We start from the raw sequence: 11,876 nt of genomic DNA on the forward strand, positions 1-11,876 counted from the left end.
CCTGCGTGGAGTTTGCATGTTCTCCCCGTGTCTGCGTGGGTTTCCTCCGGGTGCTCCGGTTTTCCTCCCACAGTCCAAAGACATGCAGGTTAGGTGGATTGGTGATTCTAAATTGGCCCTAGTGTGTGCTTGGTGTGTGGGTGTGTTTGTGTGTGTCCTGCGGTGGGTTGGCACCCTGCCCGGGATTGGTTCCTGCCTTGTGCCCTGTGTTGGCTGGGTTTGGCTCCAGCAGACCCCCGTGACCCTGTGTTCGGATTCAGAGGGTTGGAAAATGGATGGATGGATGGATTGTGTTTGCCTTGCCCTTTTATGCTCCTCAGAACTTCTTGTGCTACAGAGCATTTATGTTAAAAATAAATATTTCATTTTATGAAGATTTTTCAAGGCGCTCTTTGTGTCTAGGGTTTAGGGGTAAACTCCTAAAGCTAGTCGGCAATTTTGGAAGTATTTATGGGACTCTCAGATTATAACACATCCTAAGCATAGTCCAAGGCCTGTCATACCAGGTCATTGTTCACCCATTTTAATAAGATGTGCTTAAATGTTTTTTTTTTAGCTGCATAAAGACTCTCACTCCCAGATGGTATACATGTGGATTTTTATCTCCAGCTATGGTCTTTCTAATCCCCACAAACACACAGGTTAGGTTGAGTGGTTGGCCGTTTATCTCTGAGTAGCGGGCTTGTGTGTGAATGGGCCAAGTACAAGCCTTGTGCTCTAGCAATTCTGAGTTGGATTAAGTGAATTTGAGAAATGAGAATGAGAAAAAAAAAACCAACTTATTATTCAAGAAAAAATAGGAGGTGACCAAACAGTACAAAAAATATTAAAGAATAAATTTCAGAAGGCATGCCTTTGTGATATAAAATATTTTTATACTATTTGAAGAGCAGTACATTTTACAATTGAGGAGTGTTTAAGCATTGGAGACCCAGAATTCATAACCTATTTACTAGTGATGGCCCAGGAACACCGATCAAAGTCAGAAACCGTTTACGGAGTGTTTCTAAAGTAAGAATTATTCAGTGTTCATGACTCATTCTGAATCAATGCCTTGTACAGATTGAAAAACTATTAACAAAACATTATACAACTGTTAAACATGAAAGTGGCTTCTTATCACCAAGAATTTGTCAGATCTCCTTTTAGTATTTCTATCTATCTAACAATGTACACGTTTTCACAGTAAATTACAAAACTGATATTGCACATCAAACAATTAAAGCACCGTCATGTTTAAATGTTGCACAATATCATGTAAATAGCTAGTAAACACAGAGACAAGAGCAGAAGAAATTGGACAGACACATAGGAAAGACAGGCAGATATACAGAGATGGACATAATTATAGACAGAAAAATTTGCTCATTGCATTTTGATTCCTAGAAAATGAATTTTAAAAATAATACAAAATCATTATCATCAGAATAAAAGCCGAACTGGCTGAAGGAAACCTTATTACAATCCCAGAGACCCACCCCATGCCCGTGGAAAAAAAAAAAACGGCAACGCTTTAGTGAAAGTGAGAAATTTACCTCTGGAGATGATCTTACACCATTTTGTTTGTAAGTTTGTGTACTGCTGTGTCTGGTCTGGTTAACAGGTAATAAATATACTGTACAATCTGCAATAAAGAAAAGCAGAATTTTCAAATATACAAAACATTGTCCACAGAACTGTTTGCACACCACTGATCATTTTGGTTCTTTTTTTATGAACTGCCATTTAACATTCTGTTGTAGCGATTGCTGATGCAGCAAAGTATGAATTTATGGCATGAAAATGCAAGCTGTTTTAAGTGCTTAAAAAGCCAAGAAGACATGCACATGGTCTTGTGTTTTTGTTTCTGCTTTGATGAATCATTTTTGTGTAATTTCAAGGAAGCATTACAAATAATAAAGCAACTGCCATAATAACCAAGATAGGATTTTTACTGCTTAACATTTACTTTCATTAAGCCATTACAACAGTCTATATTGACTATTGTTGTCAAACACAATACAGTATCTATTACAGTAATGAGCATTAAAGTAATGGACTTTCATTTCGAACTGTATTCTTTCATTTTTAGCATTTTAAATACTTGGCAGTTTCTTCTTGTAGTACTACTTTGGTTTAGGAAAAGATAAGCGTGTATTACACAAAATAAACCGTACAGCAGACATTTGTACTGTGGAGTAGTGACAGGCAAGACAGACAAGACACTGTAGTTATTAATAAAAAAAGGAGTTCAAGTTCCTCTGTTAGCTTCATTGAAACTGGAAACAAAAATAGGATTCGCTTCTGTTGCTCCTAACAAGTGCAGCTTTATAACGCACTAGAAATATGGGATGGGACTTACGGATGGAATCTGAAAGAAATGGAGAATGTTAGCAATATAGTATGTCATCTTAGCAACTTAGTGCATGGCGTGTTTACTTAAAGAGTGACTTTGTATAGGTAAGAAACACACCATGAACTTTTACAATAATCTTTCTGTAAAAAAGTATATTTTATAACCAGTAGAATGTGTTCATTATAAATATTTCATCCAAGATGCACACACATAAACAAGAAACGTGACACACTTCCAGAAAATGTGAAATCTGTACCATATTAAAAGGAATAGGAATTTTTTTTACAGCATATAGAGGCTAAAGGGAATGCAAATGATTAAACCATAAACTATATCATTATGAATACAGAACACCACAGTTTACTTTGTTGTTTGCTGAAAAACAAAATTAAGTCATTTGCCTTTGTCCTAAACTTCCCCAAAATAGTTTTTAAATTTGTACTGAATTTCCATCACTCAGGTATACAGAATATGTAGAACAGAATGTACTGCCACCTCCATGATCCTGTAATGCTATAGATAGATAGATAGATAGATAGATAGATAGATAGATAGATAGATAGATAGATAGATAGATAGATAGATAGATAGATAGATAGATAGATAGATAGAGTGGAAAAGCAAGGCTTCAAAACGGGCACATTTTATGAAGATAAACATGTGTAAACACACAAGTATGTGGATTAGTTTGAAAAAGACATGAATTGACTTTATCACCTTTGTATAGTCACACAATGTGTTTGTTAGCAATGATGGAATGAGAATGAGCACTGCCAGTTCTTTTAAAGGGGTTAGGCATAGTGGGTTGAATTTCGGGTTGGAATCCCATAGAATATATATTTTAGAACATCTCACTAATCACAATAATTATGATTAATTTATTTCCTCATTCCCTTAGAATTAATTCCTGTATACATGCCTGTTTTTTTGTTAGGTTGCGTTTAAAATCAGTCATTGTCCAACCCTCTATATCCTAACACAGGGGTCTGCTGGAGCCAATCCCAGCCAACACAGGGCGCAAGGCAGGAACAAATCCCTGGTTAGGGCGCCAGCCCATCGCAGGGCACACACACACACCTAAGCACACACTAGGGACAATTTAGGATCGCCAATTCACCTAACCTGCATATCTTTGGACTGTGGGAGTAAACTGGAGCACCCGGAGGAAACCCACACAGACACGGGGAGAACATGCAAACTCCACGCAGGGAGGACGCGGGAAGTGAACCCGTGTCTCCTTACTGCGAGGCAGCAACGCTACCACTGCGCCACCATGCTGCCCTTGTGTTAAAATAAAACAAACAATTTTCAGTATATTGACGTTGTACAGCAAATAAGATTATAGTGGTAGACTAAAGTTTTTTGTTTTTTTATTTAGAACTTAAGAAAGAACAAGTGAAGAAGTTCCATCAGGGTTATGCACTGAGGGGGTATCAGGGATTTACAGTCCAATGACCTTATTATGAGCACAAAGTTCATTCACGATAACATCTCTGTTCATTTAATGTACGGGTATGAAGGATTTTCATTTTGTGCTTTTCAAATTTTTATTTTCATCGAAGTTGTGTTCGAGGAGTGGATGTAGAGAGAGGGGTCCATATCACTGACAGGTTGGATTGATGGTCTCAGAACACAGAGGAGCTATAACAGAAAGGCCAGAGCAGGCTCTTCTCCCTTAGGGAACTGCGCTCCTTTAATGTGTGTGTGGGGTGGTGGTGACATCCTTCACGTGTTCTAGAACTCTGTGATGGCCACTGTGATTGTCTACGCTGTGGCATGTTGGGCTGACAATGTCACTTTTTAATATGGCATTTTGCAATATGCGTGTTCACGGTTAGCAGCTGCTAATCTAAAGAGTGATCATAAAGGACTATTTTAGTTGTTTTCTATTTTTGCATTCACATATACTCTGTGTTAAAAGTGCTCTAACACAGGGGTAGGCAACGTCGGTCCTGGAGTGCCACAGTATGTGCAGGTTTTTGTTCCAACCCAGTTCCTTAACGAGAACTCAATTATTGCTGATGAAGCACATATTGCTTAAGTGACATTTTAATGCTTCATTTTAGTGGTCTCGCTTGTTAAGGTTCTCCAACCTTAATTGCTTATTTCAATCTTAAACTGCTGCATTCAGTGTTTTAATTGCTCCTTATTAGCAATAAGATGTAAAAGACAAAGCAGCCAGCAGTTCTCCAGCTAGCTTTTTTCCAATTACATCTGTGTGTGTTCATCATGCACGGTTTGATTTAATAAAACACTTAATAGAAAAATGTGACAGACTGAAAATGATCTGTTTTAGGCTTCAAATCATTTGGATGATATCCTTGGAAAGGAAAAAAATCTACGATATAAAAGCCTTACATTGCACAGACTAACAAGCCATAAAATTAAATAAGGTCTGAGATTGGCAATGATTGGTTTCTAATTAAGCAATTGTGTTGGAATGAAAACCTGTAGCCACTGCGGCTCACCAGGACCGACATTGCCTACCTCTGTTTTACATCTTATTGCTAATAAGGAGCAATTAAAACACTGAATGCAGCAGTTTAAGATTGAAATAAGCAATTAAGGTTGGAGAACCTTAACAAGCGAGACCACTAAAATGAAGCATTAAAATGTCACTTAAGCAATATGTGCTTCATCAGCAATAATTGAGTTCTCGTTAAGGAACTGGGTTGGAACAAAAACCTGCACATACTGTGGCACTCCAGGACCGACGTTGCCTACCCCTGCTCTAACATATATGACATTAAAAATGAATTAATTGTGGTCGATATCAAACAATCATATTTACAGTGCCATTACCGATACTTCCAGTAACCTTCTTGTGTTAATGATGAGCATTGATATCACCGGCATTAAACCCTTTCAATTCTGATAACACCTTTAATGGCTACCTACTGGTTCACTCATGTTCAACTGTTAAGAACTGACAATTCTTATTCCTGTTCTTGTAGCAAACAAAATCAACTAGTATTGTAATCATGTGTCATATATGTACTCTAATAGTAATAATAAACTAACTACTTTACATAAAATAATTACAAAAACACATCTGTTGCACTGCAGCTCCTTGCAGAAGCCATACTTTCTTTTTAAACTCACCGTAGATTGTTGAGAAACTACAAGATTTCTGCACTTAATATAACTGTATATTTTAGACACGTACAAGGATTTGTGTTAGAAAACATAAAAACCTCTTAAAACTTTTTTATCTCCACCTTTCTTGGCCTACACTTGTATCATGGTGGTTGAAGACACACATTTATTGTACAGTGGCCTGGACAATCAATGACAAAGAATCATGGGAGCAGCACCGACCGTAACACAGGACATAATGGCACTGACGTCTACACGACACCCAAATGCTGCTTGGAAGTTAACAGAGCAACAAGTAGTACTGTCATTGGTGCATAATAAGGCATTATATTCAATTTACATTTTTTTTCCAATGCATATTGCCTGTATTCAAAGAAAGTAACAGATTTTTGTTTGAATATATACAGTATCATCTTTTGAGGTCCCAAAGAACTTCTTTGATGAGCTTGTATTTAAAACAGACTAAAAAAAAGCTCTTATTTGCTTTTCTTTAAATAAACTTGAATTTTGAAAGCTTGAATGTGAACTGTAAAGAAAACAAAATTATATAAAAACAACACTGAACTATAATTCTTTTCAGGCTGCCAAACTGAGTCAAAGCAGTCTGTCTATTGTACTAAAAGCAAATAAAACTAGACAAAGGTTTCCGTGTGTGAAGCTGCGCTTTGATCCGATTTTCTGCTAAGCTTACTCTTTGAGTCTGTCCTGCAGTATTTACAAGCTTACTGAGGATTTCTGTAAGAGGCTTTGTTTTCTGCTCTGGTATCAAATTAATTAACTGCCTTGCTTCCTTCATAAACAGTTGAAGGACCTGATTTCAAAACTCCATTTTTATTATTAAAAAGGGTTATTAAAACATTTAAATATGGGCAGATAGAATTATTGGGCATGGCATTTTGTATTGCTCATCCCATTTCTATAATTCAAATTAGGAATACTGTATATAATAAAGAAGATTTTCTCCAAATTGATTTTAATTGAGGTAAAAGATTCCTAGTCCTTCATTAGTTTTGGTGCATCCTGTTTAATTTCAGTACTTTTTGACAAAAAAAAAACTGAGCTTATTTATAAAGTAAAATAAATGATTATCATAATGAAGACTTCCTTTTGAAACCAACCAACTGGCACAACTCATCATAAAAGGACACTCTATTTCTTAGCATTTCTTCACCAGATATTCAGTTACTTTTTCAGAGAGAAGCACACTTTTAGCATGAAGATTAATGCAATTGCCAACTTCTTGTGTATGAAGATTAGGAAGAGAGAAAAGTTCAATAATGCCAAAAATATAAAGTTTCCCCATGAGGTCCCTTTGTCTTTACAGGTGATACGGTTCAACAATGGTGGGTAAACAATTTTAGTTTTAATAACACCACCAGATTTATTCTAGGCTGGCAGGGTATCAAATTTGTATACTCCAACTAAGACATAAACACCCTCTCCTTTATTATATACTACAGCATAGTTTCCCTCCGTGTTAGACAACTGAAGGTTAGGTGAGTTGGTTGGGGCCACAGAGCGAGCTGAAGGTAATGGGATTTGCTGAGCCTAATTTCAGTCATGTTTCGGCACAAAGACGCACTCCCAACTTTTCCCTCATTCTCTGACCTCGGCCACGTCAGTTTTACTGCTTGTGCGCCCGACACAATTAATCGTTGCAAACTAATGGTCAATCGCTCTGCACATATAAAGCACCTTGGAGTAGTGTTCAATATCAAAAGGCATAAAACATAAGTAGTTTTGGGTCTTTTGAGGAGTTAGCACTGGTTTTTGCATGTTATTCTTATTAATCATTATGCACTGGTTTTGGACAGGCAGTGTGGACTAATGGATAAGACTTCCAACTACCTGAGTGTCCTACATCAAGCAACTCACTGGGCTTCAGTTGCAAATGATATATAAAAAACAACAACAAAAAAACAAATGTACTATAGCCACTTTAGAAAGATGCTACATGAAATAATGGTTGGTTGTTTGTCTTGCCAGGTCCAGTTTATGAAGTGTAACTGTTCTTACATAGGCCAGAACACGTCAATACTTATTGGTTTTAGCCATTTTTATTAAATATATCTCATGATTCATTATTAAACAAACAGAGTACTGACTGCAGAGACTATTACAGAAAGAATAGGAGACTACATTAACCATATATTTTGTGTAAATGTGCAGATCTTTGATGTTGTGAAAGTTTGTGAGATATGACAAAGAAAATATAAACAAACTGCTAACAGACATACCTGAGGTACAATAAAAAACATAGTCTTTATTCTTTTGGCTTTTTATAATGTATGTTACCATTATAGATAGGGTAATAGCATTAGCCTGCATGCAGTTCACTAATACACTAGAAACCGAAAAGCGGAGGAAAACATTGTGCCAATGGGATGCTTTTGCTTGTGCGAGAAAACACAAATTACTTTTTTGTGGTGTAGAATATCTTCTTTGTTCTTGTGTAAACAAACAAACAAACAAAAAAATTGTGAAACCATATTCCAGTTATGGTACGTTATAGTGCAGAATGAATAAATGTACAAAAATTATATTTTATATATATATATATATATATAAATATTTATATTTCAAAAATCCATGTAAACAAAAACAGGGATGAATCCAGGACTCTGTGAGGAAGCGGGCTTTTCTTAAGATTCAGACGTAAGCTCACTTCTCATATCTAGGATATCACTATGCAGAATCAAGTAAACGGTGGTCTAAATTTACATGTTGAAATAAATCTCTCTCAAAGAACAATGTGCAAAATTAAGTTTTAAAAAAAAAATGTAAAGTTGTCCATATACCATTTTATTTTGGGAAGTTCTTGAATGAAAAAAGTGCTGTGAGACTAAATAAATTTTACCGGCTACAGTGTTGACCTGAAGCCCGTTGTTTTGCGTTTTGTTTTCTGTCTTAACATACGTTTATGTACAAAAAAAAAAAAAGCTAAAAAATAAATCAAATGACTATTTTACAATATTTATATTCACATCTATAACATTTAACTACATCATTTTAGCAGTTTACAGTGTGTTCTGTACAGGCTTGCTATACAGACGAAAGTAGTAACTTGAAACAGAAAAGTAAAATTTAGAAAAAAAAGAATTTTTGTGTTTTTTTTCAGTAAAAAGAACAAAAAAGAAAAGCAGCAATCTATTGCTCAATGAAATGAAAAAAATGAGGTCTTGTTAAATGATTTGTTTCACTCTACCACTGACATGGCTTCCCAAATCTGAAGACTTCTGGACAGTGGAAGGAACACCAGATTGGCAACATAAGCATGCATCAGTGACAGCCTCCACAAAATGTATGATACAGAATACAGCATATTACCTGTCAAAAGCTTGCAAGTCAGCTAAAGTGGTACATATTTGACGCAGTAAACATAGTGCAAAGTACTGTACCTCGTTTGCTCAAACATGCACCACATAGGAAAATAACTATTTACACAATGGGGGTTTGGCGGAAGGTGGGGGGCGTGGGGGGGTCATTGCCATATATAAAAATGTCAACCTTGCTTAGAGCGGAAAAATACTGTGGGATGAGATTGGGCAGACTTTCTTTGCTCTTTCAATGGGCACGAGTGGTCAGACTGGGAAACGGATAGAAATTAATTAAAGTATAGGTGCCTCTAGGATCTGGAAGATAAAAGGAAATAAAACCTGATTGCTGAGATAATGTTTCAATGTATATTGTGACACACTTTCTCTCAGCTTTGGTTTCTTCTTATTTAAAAACAAATAAATAAATAAAAAGCACAAATAGGCACATTTAAATGTCTGGATTTACCAAAACTTGATTAATAAGCACCTCAAAAGTTGAGAGCCACCCATAAACACTGAAGTGGAAAAAAATATACTTTTTTTTTTTTTTTTTTTTTTAAATCTATGACTGAATGGTCAATCATGCATGATTCATGAATGCAACATGCGCCCATGCAAAACTAAAGGTGTACACATTTTCAGTCAAAAACCTTTTTTTCCCCCCGCTCTCATTGCCTCTTTCTTTTTCTTTTTAATTGATGTTGGTGTTTCTCCTCATTTTCCCATTAAAGTAGTAATACCCTCCCCATTAACATGAAACCCATTTACAAAAATAGTCACATATAGTAAACAATAAGCCTAAGAGTTAAAACAATTAAACCAACCAACTACATATATTTTGTAAAAAAAAATAAACAAATAAAAAATAAAAAATATGGCAGTTGGAATGCAAGACACTGGGTGTAATTGTAGTTTTTAATAGTTATCATACTAAAGTGTTTCAGGTTTAAACAACACTCAAAACAAAATGTCTTCTGGTCCCATTGTCTGGCCCCTACAGTCCGAGTTGCCATTTCGACTCTTCCCTTGAGCAGTGTCAGCTGGTAGTTAAAACAGTAACCTCTCGTCAGGATTTTCGACTCCCCTCTGCAACTGCGAGTCAGCATCGCCTGACGAGGGTCACTGCCTTGATTTAGGCACTGACCTTATATTTGTAGATTAGTTAAGCACTGTCAGTTTGGCATAGATCTCCAACAATAAAAGGAGTCCAGTTGACACAAAGAGGTCACCTTCACAGGCTGTAAACAATTTTGTCATATAAATGAAATTTTGAGTTTGCATTTTTTTGTTTTTTTTATTTTGTAGTTTTACTTTTTATACTCCCTGACATCTTTTCCCTTGTTTTCTTTTTCTCCCTTGTCTTTCTCATATTTGTCTTTGTCTGGTTTTGTCACGCTGTCATAAGAGGGTGGAGATGTTGTCGATGGGGTCATGTCCGTTTTTTCTGTCAAGGAGTTTTCGTTAAATTTGTCAATCACCATTTCCTCCTTGTCCAGTAAATTCACTCCTCCTTTGCTCTTTTCTTTGTATAAAAAAGAGGCCTTTTTAACAGTCTGTATAACCAGGTAGCGCCTGAAGGCTCTCTGGATAATAATGGCAGACTCGTGCTCTTGTTTCCGGCGCAGAGTTGTTGTAATTGGCTCGTAAGATACCTTGGAAGGATTGGATGCCATGAAACGCTCTTCCATTTGACCACGAAGGGCATCCATTTCTCCACCCTCTCCTAGCACACGTTTTGTGAAAGCAAACAATATATCAAGGCAGTGAATGCGGTCCCCGCTCACCATAGGTAGGTCCATAGCAATCAATGCAATTTTGTTGGGCTTTGGTACTCGAAGTGGGGGCTCCAACGCATCAGCGAAATTGGACAGTTTAGCATATTCCATAAACTGAGTTGCATCAGGATCAAATTTCTCCCACACTTCGTAGAACATTTCAAAATCGTCTTCACCAAGGGGCTCTGCACTCTCCTCCGTAGCAACGCTAAAATTCTCCAAGATGATAGCAATGTACATGTTTACCACAATCAAAAACGATATGATGATATAACTGACAAAGAAGAAGATCCCCACAGATGGGTTTCCACAGTCTCCTTTCACAGAGCTGCCTGGATGGTCTTTTTCACTATCACAGTCTGGCTTTCTACTGTTAAGAATGGGTGCCAGCAAGCCATCCCACCCAGCAGAAGTGGTAATCTGAAACAAGCAAATCATACTGTTGCCAAATGTTTCAAAGTTGAACATATCATCAATACCTGATTCCTTTTTGACATAGGCAAATTTTGACATGCCAAAAATGGCATAGATGAACATAACTAAAAAGAGAAGAAGACCAATGTTGAACAAGGCAGGAAGTGACATCATCAAGGCAAACAGAAGTGTGCGGATTCCTTTTGCTCCTTTAATAAGACGTAGGATGCGGCCGATCCTGGCGAGTCGGATGACTCTGAATAAGGTTGGAGACACAAAGTACTTTTCAATGATATTTGCAAGAAACATGCCTGAAAAGAAACAAAAGTAAACTTCAGTTTCAAAAGTGACTGGAATCTCTCCTAAATACAAGCTATAGATTTAGTCTTATTGTTTTTAATAAAAAATACAGTTCAGATTGGGTTGAAAACATTTTCAATTCAGAAAACCAAAATATCAAGTCAGTAGATTAAGGCGCAAAATCAAAATAATTCTGATCCCTTTGGCCAACTATGAATGAGTTTAGGTACAGTATATGCGTAAGTGTGCCTTGTGATGGGGTGTCAGCCCATCTAGGGTTGTTTTCTGTCCTGTGCCCACTTGTTACCGGAACAGGATCCAACATCTGTAACTCTTATACCGGAAAAAGCAGGCTCAAAAATGGAAAAATTATTTTTAAAGAAGAACAAATTGCAAACTGTGAATGCCTTTTAGTTTTCAGGTAAAGGTGAAGCCCTGAAACCAATGAAAACAAAAATCCCAGTTTAAACTGTGTGCTCACACTTAGCCATTCCATCTTCTCCAATTTCCCAGTTGCACTCATATCACACCTCTATTTTAAAGTCACCTATTAGTAATTTTTGCCTTTTAGTGCAGTAGGACTGAATGGCAGTATGCTGTGAGCAAAGAAAATGCACTGCAGGAAAGGGGAAAAAAGGG

At 36.7% G+C, this 11,876-nt stretch overlaps 1 protein-coding gene across 1 annotated transcript in view; it reads right to left on the bottom strand.

The window, feature by feature from the left end:
• Nucleotides 1-7,469: 7,469 nt before the first annotated feature.
• LOC114655412 (sodium channel protein type 2 subunit alpha-like) overlaps nt 7,470-11,876 on the bottom strand; it is a 278,058-nt gene continuing 273,651 nt past the window's right edge. Inside the window, exon 27 of the mRNA XM_051930912.1 lies at nt 7,470-11,248. Within this exon, the coding sequence (XP_051786872.1) occupies nt 10,056-11,248 (1,193 nt within the window). The 3' untranslated portion in view covers nt 7,470-10,055. The remainder of the gene's footprint in view (nt 11,249-11,876) is intronic.

This window comes from Erpetoichthys calabaricus, chromosome 8 (genome assembly GCF_900747795.2).
Source record: "Erpetoichthys calabaricus chromosome 8, fErpCal1.3, whole genome shotgun sequence".
Lineage (NCBI taxonomy): Eukaryota > Metazoa > Chordata > Cladistia > Polypteriformes > Polypteridae > Erpetoichthys > Erpetoichthys calabaricus.